At 38.1% G+C, this 21992-nt stretch overlaps 1 protein-coding gene across 1 annotated transcript; it reads left to right on the plus strand.

The window, feature by feature from the left end:
- Positions 1–16328: 16328 nt before the first annotated feature.
- FHL5 (four and a half LIM domains 5) lies at positions 16329–19471 on the plus strand. Its single transcript, XM_053460139.1, has 5 exons — positions 16329–16488; positions 17332–17506; positions 18255–18424; positions 18719–18905; positions 19008–19471. The coding sequence occupies exons 1-5, from the start codon at positions 16330–16332 to the stop codon at positions 19157–19159; spliced, it is 843 nt and encodes a 280-aa protein (XP_053316114.1). The 5' UTR covers position 16329; the 3' UTR covers positions 19160–19471.
- The last annotated feature ends 2521 nt before the right edge of the window (positions 19472–21992 follow it).

The raw sequence follows: 21992 nt of genomic DNA on the forward strand, positions 1-21992 counted from the left end.
GCCATTTAATTCTGTGTTTCAATGTAGCTCTATAAATATTTCTCCTTGACCAGTACTTGTCTATGATATGACTTGTCCTCTATTACAGTGCTACTGTTATCTGAGAAATGTAACACTCTAACACTCTTACATGCTTCAACCATGTGTTCTAACTTCTGACTACACCAACAAACATGGTAACCTATTGTGACAATATAACTCTCCTTAGGTTAACCAGTCAACGCCAAGCAGTAGCATGGTTTTCACCGTGTTATCTTGTTAACCAGCACTCATTGCAGATGTTTACGTGCCCTGTGTGGAACTTGGAAGCGATTCACACTGCTAGTAAATAAACCAAAAAAAATGAAAATATTTTCTTTAATAAACTGCTCTTTTTAAAAATAGATTTTATGCCTTTGTTTGTTTGTCCTTCTACTCCCAGCTAGCCTCAAGCATTTGCAAATGTTCATAAACTAATTAGACCAATGTACTTGATCTTTATTTATCTTGAAAATAGTCCTGGAAAATTAGATACCCCGCTAAAATTTGTTTTAACTATTTATAGGGGCTGAAAAGGCTGTTTTTCATGGGTAAATGATATATATAACATAAAAGATTTTTGTAGATGAAAAATGTTGCTAAAACCTTCCTTCAACTGATCCAAGTGCATGGACATTAGGCATTTTCTGTGTTTTGTCACTGCTAAAAGGGTGCAGGATCTAACTTTTAACCCCTTAATGACAAAGCCCGTACATGTACGGGCTCAAAATGCATTGTTTTCAATGGGTTTTGGGACCGCCCATTGTCCTTAAGGGGTTAAACCAGTGTTGGGTAATGGTGGGAAATGCCAGAGTCTAAGTAAAAGGCTGCATGCACCTTGGATATAATTGAAAATTACCCAGAATCTTTGTGGTTTATTTTGCATAGGAATCAGATCGTAGTAAAATCATATTGCGGTTTTGGCACAGGTGGTAGGTACTATGTTAAAATAAATGGGCTGGATTTAGATAAATTGCAATCTTCCCATAAATTGCAAAGAAAACTAACATAGACAAAGATGTATTTGCCCAGATTGCGTAACAGAGATAAGATCTATCACTTTTAGCCCAAGTTTTTCATTTCTGTCTGTAGGTGGACTGTTGTTCAATTGATTGTAATAGATTTATCGTACAATCTAGCTGTTGTCTCCATGGATTGCTGACATTTATTTGAGCCTGAGACCAGAACATCTGTAAGCAAGAAACACTTTACATATTTTTTTCTCCTTCTTAAAAAAAAAAAAATATCAGGAATCTTTTGCTTAAGTGTATTACTCAAAGGTAAAGATTAGCAGTACATTTCGAAGTGGCTTCTTGGGGAAAAATGTTAAGTCAGTGAACTACCCTACTGATCTAATTATAGTTATATATTCCGTTGTATATATTGAGGCCAGAAGAAGATAACTTGGAAGTAAACCAGGATACATTTAGTTGCATAGACAAAATGATAAAGCTTTATTACTGCTCCTCAAAGAAAGTTTCTACATCCTCAGATAAAGTCTAACTGGTGCTTACTGTATTCCAGTTCTCTGGTATGGGAGTCAGGGAGGATACGCTTTGTGCTCATGTGATGATCATGTAGGCACCTATGGATTGAAACACATTTTCCTCTTGCCAAGTCTGGAATAGGGTGAAATTTGCACTTCCAATCTGTAATGAATGTAGTCATAGGACAGACCCACAGTACGAAGGGTGACTACTAAACCTTTACTCCCTGTAAACCTTTGTCTTCAACTGCAAGAGCACCTTTTCTCCACAGGTCGGACTTGTGACACCAAGAGAATAGACAACGTAACTAGCTAGCAGGGTTGGAGCAGATGGAGTACAATCAATTGTCAAAAATAAGTCAAGGTCTGGTACATGGAAAGCTATGGACAAAGCACACACCCAATGTATAGCATTGTAGCTCATTGAATGGTTTGAACTGGTTTGAATACACATACATACATCAAAGCAATGTCTCAAATAGCATGAAATGCTTATTGTGTTATATGTGTGACAGATCCACTATAATAGAAGACTTTAGGTGCGTAACAGAATATGTGTGCTCATGAACATCTTGTCTTCTATGGAAAAAATGAAAAATAATACGTCAGTGGACCGTGATCCAGGTACTGGCAGGTAATGACAAGACACCATCATCTAATATATAAATATATAATATCCCTCATGTGAGAATTGTTGGTCATGCTTGGCGGGGCTAAAACTAAGTTCCAGTTAGAGTGCACATGCTGCAGTCTGAGTGTTCCCTGTCCTTTCCAGCTTTTCAAATTCCCACAAGGACATGTGACCTCTGTTGCCCTCCCTGGCCTTTGGCCAACTACTCCTGGCAGTCTCTTCCCAGCCCCTTCAAGTACCCCTCTTATCATCTTAGCCCCTCTCTGTTCTTACCTACTTTCTCCAGCATCCCTCTGCTCTGACTCACTACCTCCCATTCTCATCTGCTGATCCTTTCCCACCCCAGTTCTCTGAACTGTCCCTCACATATTGTTCCAAGCCTCAAACAGTAAGCCAATATCCAACCTCATGCAGATAAGTCCCATTAAGGACAAAATGGCTGTCCATGAGTTGTGAGCTGGCTTCTGGACCGCTGTCCCTCTGTAAAGACTGTCTAGTGCAGCAGACGGGGTTCATGTATGAAGTGAATGAAGAGGCAAAAAGGTGGTCATTGTTGGGCTAATTTACATACACCTACCCGGAGGGGTACAACAAGTTTTCTGTGAGAAAAGCAGGTCTTCTGGCTTGCCTGGTGGATGTTGATGAGTGTTTATAAGTGCCTATGCTACCCACTTAATTTTAAATGGAGGTGTCTTTCATCACCTGTACCCCACCACAACTTATGTTTTGTGTGCTTTACACGTCATATTTTCATATTCCTAGAGTAAGATAACGTATATAGCTATTTTGAATATGTCAAATGACCAATGAAGGGACCTTTGTTTTAGGGCACATGGTAGGAAGCAGGGCTTTACCAAGACTATTTATGTGACTTTGTGACCGCTAGATATTTAGTAACTTATATAACCAAGTAGGGCTCAAATTTAGGGCTGTAGAACACACGGATAAACTCATCCCCAACAAACCTTTTGGGATAATAGAAAAGAGGAAAGAGGGTGGGAGTAGGGCTAAAACAGGGACAACCATAATGTGTGTCTATTAGCCAGCACGTAATTGTTCTATGTAACTTGTATTATACACTCCAATTAAATGAAACACGTTTGCAAGTACAACTATCCCTTTAAGAGTAAGTGAATTCTGTTTATGATTCTGGCATCATATACCGGTCACAACTGTGAACTGTCTGCTCCACATTCCAGGCATTTCTTCAGCCACTGACATTCCATAAAGTTAGCCCTTTGGGTCCTGGCTGTGGTTAAAAGGAGGAAGCATGAACTTTGCCTTTTTCTTAAAGCTATTGCTTTCATAAATTTGCAAACTTAGATCTCAAATATAAACATCCGTTGTTACAGAGTGATGAGAGCCAGCCATTTGGATGTAACGAATCGGAGAACAACAAACCAACTCGTTGTAAGTGCCAAATTCTAAGACGCCTTCAAATATAAGACTTCTGTGGGACGATCTTGTTACTCACAGACGTCAGTACTTGAGCGTGAAGCATCATTAACCTTCATTTACACCGATTCAGCACAGTGAGTATGTGTTTATATCAACTTCTTTACAGGCTTCAGGGATTTTATCCTATGTATCTAATGTTTGCACCACCCTTTCATCAAGTTTAAAGTTTTAAGTCATGGTTAAGTACGCAATATAGATCCTCTAGCTTGTAAGATTTTCAGCATGGCCCTTTTTACCTAATGTATCGGTTTGTCTTAGTCTGTCAGTTTTAGTTTTGTTATACCCTTTGAATGCAAGTATTGTAAGAAGCTCTGAGTAAATTGTGAGTGCTATATAAAATAATAATGACAAAACATATTTTTATCTCATCAGTAGTTTCCGCCCTACGCTACTTTGGAGAGATCTGTGAATATACTTTCTAGGGCAGCCAGGAGGAGTTTTATTAAAATGTTAATCTTGTGATCTTATAATTCCATATATGTAATAGAGCCGTAATTGTAGATATCCCAATGGTTTTAAAGAAATGTATCACTCGAAGAAGTAATCTTGTCACCATTAAAAGGAAAGCTGAGGAATATTCTTCTTGGCTAATTGTAATTCAGATATTTAAACAGCTTTGTGGAAAACAGTGTTACCCTTTGCCAGACAAAAATCAAGCAAGTCATCATACTCAACCAGTTAACATAAGGCATTAAAAGTTCTGTCTACCAAGCTGAATTTAACACTTTAGTAACTGAATACAGTATTGGTGAAATGCAGAAATATTTGTAATCGTGTAGAACTTTGCAAGGATATGATTGATATGTGAGACAAATGCAGGTACTAAAAGGTTGACGGCATAGGACCTGAACATGTTTTGGATTGGATTTTCAATAGAAAGAATAAAATGTTTGATCTGCTAAAAGTTACATTTTAATCATTCTAACTGGAACAGCACCTTTAACAAACACATAACTTTAAACTGCATTGCAGACAGCGAAATGTTGGTTGCAGATAACAAATAATCACATCAAATATCTAACCAGTCCTTGGCTATTAAAAGGATAAACGGAATGTTTTATTTTTGTATATGTTTGGATTTTCAAGTGCGCCATAAAAAGTTAAAACTATAGAGATTGAGGATTACGGAGCATGTAGTATCACAATTTGCCATATGTTACCGAATGGTGGGACAGCTACGTGTGGAAAGGCTAAGCTGTAAAAGATTTGGTCATTACTACTAAAAAACACATTTAAATCTGTGCAACAGAAAAATCCATGGTGATGAATTAAAAAAAATAATCCATGGAACGGTAAATGCTATAGGTAGAAGTTATTCACAACATAGTCAGGTAAAGGATGATGAGAATTGTTGCATATCAGCTACCAGGGGACCCTTATTGTCCTAAAGTTTTAAACATACCTGGGCACTGGATATATATGAGTTTACCCTGATACCCCTGAAATATTAACTCTTCAATTGCCCATCAATATGATTCTATTGTTGTAGTGACTTGTTAATGGTCACAACCAAATGGTTTTAATATGAGTTCTTATGAAAGCCATTACTTATCAGGGAGTAAACATATTGTGAATTGTCTGATATAGTCAAGCATCTCCTAGTGGCTTCCAGGTTGTGAGAACCGGTGTCTCAGGGTCAAGAGTCAGTAGGTACTCATGCCACACAGAGAACTAAATGATAAAGTTACTATTTTACAGTATTACATACATATTCCTGACAGCTATGAGACAATAACTAAAGGATATAGGAATTTGGTGAGGTTTCATTTTAAGTACATTATGCTCTTGTGAAGCTCATGCATACCTAATTGAGACCAAGAATTGTTGGTATAATGGGTTTAATCCAAGATTCGTATGTGTGTATAATATACACCTTTTCCTTAGGTGATCCAAAATGTATAATTGCATGATATAAAAAATGGTGGTCTCTTTCCAGGGAAATTTGCCTCCACATTCCTTTTTGTTGCCCACCACCGAACTTATGAAACTTGTTGATTTTCAGTTTGTTTTCCTTACTTTTGAATTTGGCTCACATTTAAATTTTTGATAAGGTTCCCACAATTCACGAGGGATCTTAGTTCTGTGCCTTAACTTTTTTTCTCAACAGTGGGGGAGCATCTTGTGTTTGCAAGTATATTTACATATTGTGTTCTGTTAAGAAGGTGTAATCAAGGAAATTAAAAAAGGAGGTTTGTATTTGTTATTGCAACATATCTGGTGGAAAAAAAGTGATGCAATTAGCATCAGAAGACTTTGACACCCAATTATCTGAGATCTATCACTTTGTGTTAATCTAGCAGCCAACTGCTAAGCTAGTGTTATTAACAAAGAATTCTACTATTTAAAGTTTGGTCATGGGATTTTAGAAATCAATTCCTTATGTCATAAGATTTTTTTTGTGCACACCAATTTATGCTTTTTTCACTCATCCTATTAGCAATCTGGCTAATGTTATTATAGAAGTTTTGTGATTTCTGATAAAGCCATAATAATTAATGCAGGGAGATTTTATAGAAATATGTTATGCGTCATCTTTTAAAAGCATGAGAAATTCTTAACCTGAAATTCCTCCCATAGATTTAAAGGGACAGTAAAATGTCTCTGATAGCCTCATCAAAAATAATGAATTTTAAGGTACTGACCTTAGAGAGAAGCTGCAGCTCCCCTTGGATTATGTTTGTCACTACCGATTAGATGCTTGAAGCAGGTGAAATGATGAAATACACATGTGGGATTCGCAGGGGAAATTTTAAGGGACCTGTCAGATACATTAAAGTTACATACACTGATCAGCCATAACATTTTAATCATCTTCCTAATATTGTGTATGTCTGCGTTTTGCCGCCAAAACAGCCCTGAGGCGTTTTGTGGTATCTGGCACCCCTTTGAGGCGTCCTGTGGTATCTGGCAAAAAGACGTTAGCGGCAGATCCTGTAAGTTGCGAGGTGAGGCCTCCATGAATCGGACTTGTTTGTCCAGCACATCCCACATATGCTCGACTGGATCGAGATCTGGGGAATTTGGAGGCCAAGTCAACACCTTGAACTCATTATTGTGTTCCTGCTTTGTGGCAGGGTCCATTAACCTGCTGAAAGAGGCCAATGCCATCATGGAATACTGTGTCAATGAAAGGGTGTACATGGTCTGCAACGATGTTTAGGTAGGTGGTATGTTTCAAAATAACATCCACATGAATGGCAGGAAACAAGGTTTCCCAACAGACATTGCCCCCAGCATCACATTGCCTCCACCTGCTTGCCTTCTTCCTATAGTGCATCCTAGTGCCATGTATTCTCCAGGTAAGTGACCCACACACAACCGCACCCGCCCATCCACGTGATGTATAAGGAAACGTGATTCATCAGACCAGGCCACCTTCTTCCATTGCTCTGTGGTCCAGTTCTTATGCTCATGTGTACATTGTACAGATCTGTAAAGCAGCAGTTTGGTCTTCATTTCATACCCTTGTCAAGCATTATCGTCTTAATATTTCATCAGCTGAAACATTTATGTTTGGCAGATGAGTTTTGAAGTCTTTGATCTATTTACCATCCTTTTTTGCTTGTATAGCGCTGTCTTTAGTGCTGCTGGGGATCACAAGGGAAACTTCAAGGGATTTTTTTCCCTTGTGAATACTGCAGCAGCGCTATTTATTCCCTCCCAATAAAATGTATTTCTTTTATTGATTTCCTGTCCTACCTGAAGGTGGAGGCGCTGCATCTAACTTGTTAGTGCTGGTGCAAGATACACAACAAAAATAAGTTCCTAGGTAAGAACTTAATGTTTCCTGCCACTGAATAGCTGCTTCAAGTAGCCATTCAGTGGCAAGAATCGTCGGACCACAGAGGAAAAAGGCAGCTGTAGCTGTAGGTCTGCACCTTCTACCTCAGATAAGTGCTTTATTTTAATATGGATGATTCTTTAGTGGGGATGTCAGGGTCAGAAAACTGTCTCTTTAACTGAATAATTCACAGATATTTTTTCATAGCTGAAAATCTGGATGAATATGTTTTGGAAACTCATTTTCCAAGAAAAGATTTTAGGAAAAACATTAGGACACAGAGCTGAATATAATCCCAGGGGTTTGGTGTTTTCCCTCAGGTCGTACAATGGTCATGTAATGGTTTATACAGTTCATATCTAACATTGTTCAGATTTGTAAAAAGATTTATATTTCCTTATGAGAGGGTCCAGAGGAAAAACGTTTTACTTCGAGCATTAAAGTGTATGGCCTAATATACAGAGTCTCTCTCTATCTATATATATATATACTCACTGGCCACTTTATTAGGTACACCTTGCTAAAACCGGATTGGACCCACGTTTGCCTTCAGAACTGCCTTCATTCTTCATAGCATACTTTCTACAAGGTGCTGGAAACGTTCCTCAGAGATTTTGGTCCATATGGACATGATGGACTCACGCAGTTGCTGCAGATTTGTCTGCCATTGGAGTACAGTGAACTCATTGGTCAGCAAATATACTCAGGTAGGCTGCCCCGTTTAAACGATGCTCAATTGGCACTAAGTGGCCCATTCAAGAAAATGCCCTCCATACCATTACACCACCAGCCTGAACTATTGATACAAGGGAGGATGGACCCATGCTTTCATGTTGTTTATGGCAAAAGTCTGATCCTGCCATCTGAATGTTGTAGCTGGAATCGAGACTCATCAGTCCAGGCAACGTTCTTCCAGTCTTCCGTTGTCCAATTTTGGTCAGCCTGTGCAAATTGTGAGCCTCAGTTTCCTGTTCTTAGCTGAAAGGAGTGACACCCAGTGTGGTGGTCTGCTCCTGTAGCCCATCTGCTTCATAGATGGTATTCTGTATACCTTGGCTGTAACAGGCAGTTATTTGAGTTACTGTTGCTTTTCTGTCATCTCAAACTGGTCTGCCCATTCTCCTCTGACATCAACAAGGCATTTTTGTCCACACATCTGCCGCTCACTGGATATTTTCCATTTTTCCCTAGAGATGGCTGGGCGTGAAAATCCCAGTAGATCAGCAGTTTCTGAAATACTCAGACCAGCCCATCTGACACCAACAACCATGCGACGTTTAAAGTTACTTAAATCCCCTTTCTTCCCCATTCTGATGTTCATTTTGAACTTCAGCAAGTTGTCTTGACCACGTCTACATGCCTAAATGCATTGAGTTGCTACCATGTGATTGGCTTATTAGCTATTTGAGTTAACCAGTGAATGTATATATACTGTATAAATGCATCCCTACTGTTGATACATTAAAGGTAAGTCGGTTTTGTTTCTTCTTTTGTATTTCCCTGACTTGTTGAATACAGGGCAGGGGGCGGTAGTCTGTTCCTCCACAGCAGCAATGATTCGCTGCTTCCCAGTTTCCCGGCTCTCATGTAATGAGAGTTTCAGAGACTGGATGCTGATTGGTTCAAGGTACAGGATGCTGATTAGCTCAAAGTAAATAATGTCTGCCGACTGGCTGGCAGCATTTTGCACTTGGATTTGAGCAATCTGTCACTGTCAGAAGTGGCTAGCAAAGTGGGACAGAGGTAGGAATAGGTGGACAGCGGGACAAAATAGGGACTGTCCTGCCCAAATCGGGACAGTTGGGGGGCATGATATATACCTTCCTAAGTGCATGTTGTGGATGCTTGATCATACTTAGGAGAAGCACAGCTATTTCAGTTGAGCTGAGCCTCTATTCAGTTCAGTAGGATCCTAACTCAGGAGTAAAGCCTTGGAGGAATCTTGGAAAGTTGGTGTATTATCAATGCTTTATATGCGGACCTGAGTGCCCAAAATGCTAAAGTGGGCACCTTAACCATGTATGATCGTAATAATGTGTGATCAATTTGTACATTAATATGCATTTTTTAAAATGTAAAAAAAATAAACATTAAAAAAATCACTTTCTCTTAAAGATAGCGTAACATGCATGTAGGGGGTAGAGTATCCCTTTAAAACCATTACAGATCCAGAACTGGACACTGGGGCCTTCTACATTTGCCCCTTTAATGTTTTATTTAAAAGCATGTAAAAAATAGCCACAAGATGGTATACCTTTTTTCCTAGAAAACTGACTAGGATTTGAGATATTTCTGTGTAATGAAAAGTCAGCCTGACATGTACAGGGTAATTTAGAAAAGAATTGCTTTTGTTGAATCCTGTTTATGTGCCAGCAAATATTTCTCAGTTTATTTCCATGCTCAGTAGTTGGAAAGCTAGGTCTAAAGTGACATTCACATGACTTAAGAAAACTTCTCGACCCTGTTTCTTTTTTTTATTTCGACCTCCATGAAACCAGTGACCTCATCTGTAAATAAAAGTATTTGGTCTGCTTTCCATCCAAACAAAGATATTCTAGTTCCAAATATACCAACAGTAACTTTTAAGTTTCTTGATTTGATATATGTATGTATGTAAATATATATATATATATATATATATATATATATCTATAGTAAGATTTAAAAAAAAGTTTAAGTCAAAATATATCCAGAATAAGATAAGACCAAGAATTGAATACATTTTAAAGTTTTTACAATAAGTGAAAATGGACTGGCTTGATAGGCCAAATGGTTCTTACCTACCGTCAAATTCTGTGTTTGTTTATTTCTATACAAACTAACTTGGAATTTGAATGGCTAAGCACTGTTATATAAGTGAGATGATTTTTAGGAAGTCTCCCTGCATTACTTATGCATTATGCCAGTTCAGGCCTTTATAGGAGAAGCCCACTGTTCTTGGGCATTACAGAAAAGCAGTAGAAAAAGTACTAATAGCAGACCCGCCATTAGGTGGGAATGCCCAGTACTGGTGTATTGGCTGCGACCCCTTGCTTGGCTGCAGTGTTGCCCTGACTGAAGCATCCAGCAGGGTCATGTATCGCCCATTATGCCCCCAACACGTGCTCCACCAACCTACCCCCGGGCATACTAAGCTGTCGCTGCAGGTTGTACTTCCTCTAGCTCAACACACTGTCAGAGTCTGACATTTCCCTACGCTGAGACACAGCATGTGAGGACCTTGATGACCTTAAGAGCTGTGGCACCAGCCTACCCTTTCCGGAGTCAAGAATGGTAGGTTGCACGTGTGCCCGGTCCCAAGGTTTCTGATGGCGACCCTGATTAATAGGCTTTAGCCCAACATCTAAAACATACAGATCATTTATGTTAAATATGAAAAGATTTAGATTACTATTACCGGTACTCTGCTATTAGACTACTATTCATCATTTTCTAATGTAATACTATGATTACTGAAACTTTATAAAAATTAAGTAGATTTTTAAAAATATCAATTAAAGATAGTATTTACCTCTCAAACAATTATTTACATGCAGGCTCTGATTGATAGACTTTGATGTTATTGGTTCCAGTCACACTAAAGAGTTACCCCTTATAATATATCTCACATATTTCATAGCAACAGAACCATGAAACTGACAGACTCCTGAAATGATCATTTTGTTGTATGGAAATACATGTGATTACATGTGAAGTAATTATGTCTTAAACCAGAACCATTCCAAATAAAATGATGGTGCCTCAATTTGCAGTTCCTTTGCTCCTGCTTAGGTGTCATTTTTCTGCTAATCGGGTAATAATACTGTATGTCCCTGTGGAGTTTTTTCCCCCCTCATCAAGTATGACCAAAAAAGAACTTTCCAAATGCATGTCTTTATATAGAGCCACTCGTGTCTCTGACATATTAACATTGGTTGTCAACTATTTTTATCAGTGTCCAGCAACAAGTTGTTCTTTTGTTAAAAGGAACAGAATGTCTTTTGGAAAATGAGTAATTAATTAGCAAAGTTACAATAACCCTGTCTCATCGCACCCATTTTTAAATAGTGTAGAAATGCTACAGAGAGCCATGGTAATATAGATCTTTTCAGTATTTAAGAAACATTGGTCATTTAGCACTATGGAAATGTATAGAAGCATATTTGGCAATGGTTACTACTGAAACTTGCTAATTTGCTCAGTTTTTTGCTCTCTGTTCCCTATGGTTTGTTTTTCACCATGACCAATCTACTCAGTGTTTTAAATATTTTACCATTTTGTGTTGATGTCGTCCACCTTACTACTATTCTTCCTTTTTGGACCTGACACAAAACCACGTGGGATTATATCTTGCTTGAGTCTATCACATTGATGTGTTCTACCAGGCAGATACAATTTTATCAGTTCTCCTTTAAAGCATCTCCCATTTGAATGCTTTGTAATACTTAACATCATGGTTAACAACAACACAGTTCTATCTATAGCATATCTGTAGAGTATGGCAGCAACGGTCTCTTAATGAGTTAACTTCATCTAACTTTCCACTCTCCAGTGCAATATCTCATGTTCTAGTGTTTCGTGTTCCAGATGAAAGTTCTATCATTGCTGTTTTCCTGTCCTTTAGCACTTGCCACCAGTGTCCACAATTCACACAACCAATGGTTCACAATCATCCGCCATTCTGCTTCTCCTGTCTCTAGCTCGGCCATCCATGGTGACCCTTGTCTCCATGTTTCTTCTGTGCCATTATACGCAGTGTGGTTCCTGCATCGGTCAGCAAGAGCTTTGTTTGCCAATGGGGTCCAACTTGTCAGCCCTTACCCAAAGGCTTGATGTATTAACTGAGTTATCCTCGTTTCACCATTTACTGCACTCCCAACAGTGCCCTTTTGCAAAATGTGTTGTCATTGACAATTTTTTTCTGACTCTCATAGACTTGCCAAATCTGCGCTTTCTAGGGAAAAGAACAGCAGTAGACTATGTGGTAGACTTTTGTCAATAAGCAATGTACATGGGTTGGGATGGAATGAGCCCGCACTCAAAGACTAGCTTGTTTTTCACACTTATTATGTGCCCTAAAATCACTTTCTATCCAAATTGATCAGCAGTCCCAAGAAAGGAGGGCAGAAATACAGTATTCCTGGTACTCCAGCTAGTATCCAGATCCTGTACAAAAACCCAGTATGGTCCCAGAAATTTCCTCTGGATATAGACTTAATTAACTTGAACAGTCATGTTAATAGAATACTTTTCACATGACTGTTTTTTTAAGGTTTAGCATTTTGAGCGTTTAATATCTTCTACACTTTCATTGGGCTTTGATCTGATTGCGTAATGGAATTTGCCCTATAGTAAACTTAATGCATGATTTGAGCCACTTCACTTGTTGAATTTTGTTTTGATCTCAATATACTAATTAAATACATAGCATCTCACGTCTCAATGTAGGTGAAGAAGTCATTTTTTTCAAATGGCTTTGTATTATATGATCTAAATCATATTGTATTCAACGCTGTTATGTATCCTCACTGACATCACGTTTGTCTAGCACTCCAGCTGCTGTTAGCTAGGACTATCATCATGCTCAGTCATCACCTATAGTCCACAAAAGCTGACGTTCAGTTTAATTACCCCTTTCAAATGTATGGAATAATGCGGAAAATTTTATCACATTCAAGATCTAATGAAGAAAATGTAATGGTTTATTTTATTTATGCTCAAACGCTGCAATTTTGTAATGTTCTGGGGGGGAAAAAAAGGATAACGAGGCATTTCAGTGACGGTGTTTTTTTATAATTAGGCTGCCATGAATATCTTTCCCTCTTGGAAGATTTTCTACCTAACCTCAACGAGGGTTGGATTTAGCGGAGAAACAGAAAATTGTTTGCTACCCATGGAGTCTTCAACATATGCTATGGAAACCAGAATAGGGTGCCTGCGGAAAGTTCATGTTCGTTTTTGTGCTGTTTTTTTGGGAAAACTTTTCTTTGTATTCGTCTCAGTCTTCACATTCAACGAAATTCAGCCAACATTTTCGTTTTCGGAAATCCTATTCGTTCGTCCGGTGGCCATGGACATAAGAAATAAACTCATAGAAGAAGTTCAATAGGGAATTTGAGACCAATGGATGGAAGAAAGAGGGTCAAAATTAGCATAGAGTTATAGGGTTAAGGTTAAGGATAGTAGCAGACTTATCTTAATAACACGAATTAAATTAATCAATTTGATTAATTCATGATCTTAATTAAATCAAAACTTTAGAGAGAGTCTGAGAGGCAGGCTAAGGCTCCAAGTCTCACACAGAAGAATCTCTGTAAAATGCTCAGCTGCAGCACAGCAGTGTCACATAAAGCAGTCACAATGAAATTAACACATCCTCTGCCTGCTCTGGCAGCTGTGGTGATTGAACGAATGAACAAAGTTTTTTTGTATTACGCACATTTGTTTTTCGTGTCTTTCGTCCAATGTTGCATTCATTTGTTTGTTATTCTGATGATTAGACGAAACGGTAACATTCAGCACAAAAATACAATCATCTGAAAATGAATGCTTAAGTCTAATGGAAACCGGTTATTGACCATATTCACAGAGGACACCTAGCAACACGTCAAGTACAAATTGCTGTGATCAATTAAATGGAATAATTAAATATTATTCCATACTAACTAGACTTTCGCACATTTGGACACTTACCAAAGAAAAATCCTTGCAAAAGAATCAGAGAGATGAGGTCAGTACCTCTGTAGGCACAGCAAGCAAAACATCTGGACTCCTTGTATTCCCAGAGAACCCCAAAGATGCAATCCATGCTCAGCCAACAAGCAAAGCTTAATAGGGTGCTCCCTGCCTTTGGAGGATTGGTCTTCTCATACACCCAGGTTCCTACAACAAAGTAATTCAGAAATATTTTACACTAGGCCATTAAACTATCTTTGGTGTTGATTTAAAATTAATGCTAGCAAAGTTGAATGCAATCACGCTCAGACTTATTTGAAGTCTACTTTGTGTTGCAATGATGTTGCCGTCCCACAAATCTGATTAGGCAACTTGTGGCTTTGTAAGCAGAATTGAGCAAAAAGAAGCAGCACTAAAGAAATATATGTTTGTCCCCTATTGGTAGTTTTTATTAATGTATGGAAACCACACTGAGATCAGTTTCAGAAAACATAGTTTTAGAATCACTGAGCAGAGGAAACTTTTTGACATCAAATCCTGCACTCCTTAGATTCTTTGTATAGTCAGCAATTAGCATTTAACCAAACCAACGTGACTCATAATCACTTTTATGTCAGTATCATATGTGTTTTCCACTCTGAAAATAATTAGAGCACGAATAGATTACAAACTAAATATAATTGCAAAGAGCTTCTTAACAAGATACTCCTGTCACAGGAGTTAGAGTCAAGATTGAAAACATCAGATGCTCTGTCCTAATCCCAGCCTGTTACAAATAAAATACAAGGTCAACAGATATCAAAGGGTCCAAAATAGACCTTTTTTCCAGGCATCATTAAATCAAACACAAACTATAGGTAATGTTGGTGATGGGGCTACTGTTTTTCCCTCTAGAGTAATCTGCAGTAAATTGTCCTCTGACCCTCTTTGTTTGCCACACCTTTGTCCAATGACATTACACATCACCAGTCCAGCATTGCATTTTCCAATGTATTCTACGCAATTATATATCTCCTGTAATGTTTTCAAATATGGATGGATTGCCATTTATGAAACATTTTACCTAAGATGAATTAAATCATTGAACTACTTTAAGTACTTTATGTGCATCATTATGAGTGTTTTCCTTTTTAAGCAAACTTCAAATGTTCTGGCAGGTCTAATTATATATTAGAACGTAATCTTCTAATATTCAGATTAAATATGCAAATGAGAGGCACTGATTGCGCTGACACCTTAATCACCTCTCAAAAATTCACAGTATTTCAAAACAGAACTGTTGACAGTACACATATTTTAGTGCGCTGCTAATTGACGAAGATGTGTTTTAACATATCCTAATGATGTTCGGTGTCTGAGAGTTTGCCATGATCCATATATAGTGGCAGATGCCATGCTAAAGGTTCTATTACAGGATGTTTTCCTTTGGAAACTTTATGCATATCATGATGCGTTTGTCAGTCTGTATCCCATTACAAAAGGTCCTTACCAAAATACAATGAAGGAAAACAACAAAACTATCATATAAGCATATAGTTTATGTCTCATAAGAGTATCTCTCCTTAGATTTCCTTAAGGGTATTTGGATATTGGATGCACTTATTTTGTATCATTCACCACCAGTGCTGATGCATCTTCTGACTCCTGCCACTGCTGTCTCTTTAAACTTTTTTAAGGTATCAGTGACACCCATTCCTTTAGATGGCATGTCTCTTAGATTGCTTTCTCATTTTTTTTTCTCCACTTGTCATTCTGCTGTCTGATACCCATGCTAAAGATCACTGGGCCAGGTAAAGCTTTCTTGGTGTCCTAAGGAACTATGATTTTGATCCCCATCACATGACCAAATTAAAGGCAGGCTTACCATGTGCCATGTGTTTAGTAAAGTTGTGAAAACCAAAGTGGGTGATGCTCAAAGGTTGCACCACATGTTCCTGTCCTATGCCACTTCGGGGCCTATTTTCTCCATACTACCCTTCTATTTATGACTATTACCTCCTACAAACCATAATACAGAGGCCATTAGCAAATGCTAGCTATGGGCTAAATGTTATCTAATATAATTTGTTAATATTTACTGTACTGTAAAATGTCCTCAATCAGATTGTCCGCCACAATAGGCAGTTAGTGTGGCTTCATGGATGGGCCAGCCGTGCATGTTCTTGGTTTCTTCTCCCATGCCTCAGGTCAACTGTCAACCATTTTTTTCCCCATACATCCAATACATGCATTCACATTTGGTGTTTATTATTATTATGCTAATGTTTTTTTTTTTTTGTTTTTTTTTCCCCAGCTCTTGACATGGAAAGTGATAGTTTTAAATGCCAGTACTGTAATGAATCCCTTTATGGAAAGAAATATACTGTAAAGGATGACAGTGCCTACTGCGTCAAATGCTTTGACAGCCTTTTTGCAAATATCTGTGAAGGATGTAAAAAGTCAATTGCATGTGATTCCAAGGTATGTATCACCATAGTCCTTCTAATGAGTGTTGACATGATTACGTCTAGAGTTAGTATTATTTATTGATTTATATAGAATAAAAAGGTAAGTAGGGCCTTGCACAAACAAACTTACAATCTAGAAGGAGTTAGGGCATATTACACAAGAGATAAAAGTGGTGGACCAGCCACAAAAATATGCTTGTATTGAAGGAGAGGGACAAGGAAATGTGAGCTAGAGGTAAATGGGAGGAATGTCAGGTGTCCTTACCTAAACAAGTGGGTCTTGAGGGTTATTTTAAAGGACTGAAGTCAAGGGGAGAGTGAGATAAGTTGGGGCAACTCTTGAGAAATGTTGGAAGTGTGCATGAGAAGTAGAAATCAGAACAGAGGACAGATGAAAATCAGCAGATCCAGTTAGAAACAGATGTAAGGCAGTTAGTGACCCATCTAAGAGGGAGGGAATTTGGGGGATGATAGGTAGATCTAACTGTCATCCTCATACAGGTGGTCCTGTGTACCAAAGGATAAAATTCGATTGGCAATAGAATACCTAGCCATTATGCTTAAACATACCTAGGCAAATAACTGAACAAAAATGTGCTATGTAGGAACACAAACAGGTGTAATTTCTAAACTCAATTTAGGTCTAAGAAAATGGCTGTACACTTTGCTTAGCATCTATAAGGGTTTTATAAATGAGCTTTTCAGAAATTGTAAAGAAAGCGTTGACATTGATTAATGCATATATGTGTATATTCCTATATTGATCTATATATTTATTTCCATATACCAATGTATAGCTACAGATAAATAGATACACACAAACACACACTTGTGTTAACATGATTATATTTTTAAGGACTTTTCATACAAAGACAGCCACTGGCATGAGGCTTGTTTCAAGTGTGACAAATGCGCACAATCTCTGGTGGAGAAGCCTTTTGCTTCCAAGGATGACTGCTTACTGTGTACTGAATGTTATTCTACGGAGTATTCATCAAAGTGCTTCAGCTGCAACTCCACTATAATGCCTGGTAATGGTTCATTACATTGTTTTAATATTATTTTTTCCATGTTGTTTGGAAAATGTGAATTTACATGACAACTTGATGATTACGTTTCTATTTTATATGCATTGGCAATATCAATTAATGAATAATTTAGCACTATTTCAGGTAGCTGTACAGTATAGAATTATATTGTGAGCGACCTAATACTGTGATTCTAAAGTCCATGTAAATCTGTTGAACTTCTGTTATTGACAAACATGTATAAATCTCCCAGCACGCAGGAGCAGATCCAGATCCTCAGGAGGGATACTCACACTCTCACACTAACACAACCAGACACATTAACTCCCATGCTCACAGACACTAATACCAGACACTCAAAACTAACACGCATACACACACTAACATATCCACAATAACATACCCACAATAACATACCCACATTCCCACTAGAACACACAGACACACATAGAAACTCATACTACCACACCCATCCATTAAGTCACACTAACACCCCAACCCAGACACTCACACCAACATACCCCCCCTCACATACACACACACATATACAGTCACCTCACTGACATACACAGACACATACCCTGGATCCGCCCATCCCCTCGCTGGCCTCCTTGAGGTCTCCCTGTCTGCTCTTTATGGAAGGAGATAATAGACTTAAAAGGAGCAAGTTTTCATACATTTCCTTAAAAAAAATCTGTTCTCCTTATATTTTTATTTTGCTTTGCTCTTACACAACTTCATGTTTTTTTAGGATCACGCAAAATGGAGTTTAAAGGCAGTAATTGGCATGAAACATGTTTTGCTTGTCAAAACTGCAGACAGCCAATAGGATCCAGGCATTTTATTCCTAAACAGTCAAGCGTATATTGTGTACCATGCTATGAGAAGCATCATGCCAGCCAGTGCAAGTCCTGTAAAAAGGTAAAAGGTTTGAGCACATAATACATATTAAGTGGAAGTTGCCATAATATGATGTCTTTGATGTTCTTTTACAGCTATTTGTCACAAGTGTGGAAACTGAAACTATTTATGTAAGGTTCTTCCCAAGGCCTGTCTTATGGCAAGACCCAAGAAAAAGTTTAATTAAAAATCCCCCCACTACTTGATATCCCATTATAAGCAACAAATATTGATTGTACTGTAAAAAAAGATTCTATTAAAATAACCATGCTTCGCAGATAATGTGTCATTCAATTTTTTTTTTTTTTAAATAAGGCAATCACCACAGGTGGAATTACGTTCCAAGACCAGCCTTGGCATAGTGAATGTCTGAGATGCAATGGCTGCAACAAAAAATTGGCAGGGGAGAAGTTTACCTCCAGAGAGGATGCACCATACTGCATGGATTGCTATGGCAACCTGTATGCCAAGAAATGCACAGCTTGTGCTAAGCCCATTACAGGTAAGCAGGCGAAAGTGATAGGTAGATATTAGAAGTCTTGACTTAATTACTACTTATTGTAAATTGTTTGCTAAAATAACTGACATGTCCTTCTCTCCTCAGCTCAAGGAGGTGCCAAATATGTCTCATTTGAAGATAGTCAGTGGCACAGTGATTGCTTCACTTGTTCAAAATGCACCATATCACTTGTCGGTCAGAGATTTCTTACGCAGCATGGAAAAATATTTTGTCCTGCATGTTGTAATGACATATAGATTTCTTATTGAAATAACTACCTGCATTTCATCAAGAAGCTATTTACTGATCATTTTAGTATTCACCTTTGGCACATCAGCATACCTGGGAACTGCCAGGTGAAGCACCACTTCTCCGGTTCTCCGGATGAAGACCCGAATCCTCCGGGTCGCGGGAGCGGGGTCTTGACACGCCCCACTCCCCGCCCATTTTCCATTTAAATGGGGGTGTTTCCCCTGACATCAGCGGGGCCACTCACTGACGTCAGGGAACTCCCACCGACGTCACGGGACCGTCCGCTGACGTCAGTGGGCAGTCCTGGCCGCAGGTAGCCAGAGCCCAGATGTTCCAGGTATGCACATCAGTTTGTAATCACAGTTATATTACTTTCTTTCCAGCCATCATAATGGCGTGTAAACGTTAAATAATAGTTTTTTCGCTCTCTGCATTTGTGCTTGCGGGAGATGCACTTGGCCGAGCTTATCACCAGTTTTCCACTATGCATGTGTGCTATAGTCACTACCAGACAGTTCCAGAGCTGACTTGCATGAGAGTTCTGGAGGGTGTAAAAAGACCCCCACAAGCATGCACAAAAAGTATACCCATCCATTTCAGTCTAGCACTTTCCTGGCACCACTGACTAAGCGGCTAAGAGTGGTGTGAAAGGCGGACTGCGTGTCGTACATTTAATAAATGTCATACATTAAAGAGTACTGAAGAAAAATATTCCTGTATTTATGTATTTTTTTGAACACAGTGAATTAATGGCATGGTTTGTATTAAATGTATAATGTAAATGTAAGCATGGATTATGTCAGAATATCAGTTTATTGGCTTTATTAAAATGGCTGTCCTGCATGAAGACCCAACCTAAAAGAAACATAAAACACCTTAATTTTACAGTTACTATTGTGTCTTGGTGACCACAGAATACTAATTGACATGCCTATGCCAAAATTAATTGATGTGGGTACAATTTGTACCAGCAGAGTTACTGTGTGTTCCTCTACATACATACCCACGTGTATGTCTCAACAGAGTGAAAATAACTCAAGTATTAGTTTACGTAGATAGATGCAGTGTGAATGTTATTCCACAGGTTTGTTTATGAACGCTTGCTTATGTCTCAAAATGAGTAGTTCATTATGATTAACAGTGAGTTTTAAAATATGTGCCCATCTTAATATTTTTGTTGGCACATGAGCTAATTGTAATCATTATGTTTGCTAAACAGAATCCTAATCATACACTGTTACTATTCTTACTATTGTTCTGCCATCAATTCAAATTCTATATGTCCAGTAATGGCCCAAAATTTGAGTACTCTGATAATACATTTCACGCTATAAATATAAACAATGCATGTTCTTGGATTTAATTCCGTTGCACTCTGCTGCTGTTATCGCAATATGTTAACATTAAAGCGACACAATAAAATGTTTATGCCAAAGACATGATTATTTCTTTTACAGAGGGTGTGCTAAAAAGTGTGATCTAGTAGAAAAAACTAAAGTTAATATTACATTCTTCAGAATATCTAATATAGTAAAGAGTTTTCGTGAGTTGCAGTGGGACGAAACATTTCCTCACGCTATCATAACTATGCATTCTGCAGAGACACTTCTGCTCTATTGCAGGAAAATCCTTTTTGGACTTCACCATCCTTAGCCACAGATATAATGCAACAAAATGTTCGAGTGTGAGGCATATGTACATATACCCTGTCTTAATATAGTCATCATTACATGTCACTGTAGATTTTGGTTGGCTATAAACATATTTTAATTTGGTCTTCCACTAATATGTACCAAGGTAACATTTCTCCACTCATTAAGGAAACCAGGTACCAGTGTGCCAAAAAGCTAAATCATTTATTGTTGTGCATGTGTGTGTGTTTTTTTTTGACTTGAAGAAACTACATGTGTCTTAGGAAACACATGCTCCGAGAAAGTCCTTTTTATCATTTCTGTATCTAGTGATCATCATTTTTTGAGGGTCAGTATATAACTCAACTGCAAAATATTTTTTTATGGAAATGTATAATCCGTAAACCTAGGATTTGTTTTTAAAGAACATGGACGACATTTAATCAGTCAGGCCTCTATTCCGAAACCACATAGATGTAGACATCCATTAGCTGATTAGTTATGTACCCTGAATATATGGCAAGAGAACATCTTCTGGGAAAAAATTATTTTTGATCACATACAGGGATATACTGAAACGCAAACTCACCACACCTCTGAACATGACCCATGCAGAAATATGGTTAAATTGGTGTTTATAGTATTTACAGACTTTATGTTAGAAAAACAAACTCATTTAAAGGTTGCAACCATATGCCCCATGTTGCCATTGTAGTCTTGTTTGCCTTCTGTAACAGAACCAATGGGTTCTTTTTTAAAGAACTACCAGTAGACAAGATTTGTATTTGTAGTAAGTCACAGCCTTGCACTTACCCACTCTAGGAGAGTTCATAGAGTAGAACTGCACAAAAGTAGACTAAGCAGGGTGCACAGATTTTAATGAAACTATGTAATACATATCACCACAATCTAGATCTCTCTTTTACCTTCTACTTGACCACCATGAGATGAAATGTGCATTTTCTATGGCATTCTACAACCTGTGCCATAACCAGATCCCATTCCATGTCCCATGTCTAGACGATTTCTGATGGCTATTGGAATGCTTGGGATGTCTTCTTGGTGGAAATATGCTTTTCCTGAAACAACTGTGATTTCGTACAGGGGGCATATAGTATCCTATCTCCATTTATACAAGTAATATAGTTTTTGTTTAATATATAGGTTACAGTGTGCTTGTGTGATTATTTTACGGCCTTCATTTTGT

Source organism: Spea bombifrons, chromosome 3 (assembly GCF_027358695.1).
Source record: "Spea bombifrons isolate aSpeBom1 chromosome 3, aSpeBom1.2.pri, whole genome shotgun sequence".
NCBI lineage: Eukaryota > Metazoa > Chordata > Amphibia > Anura > Pelobatidae > Spea > Spea bombifrons.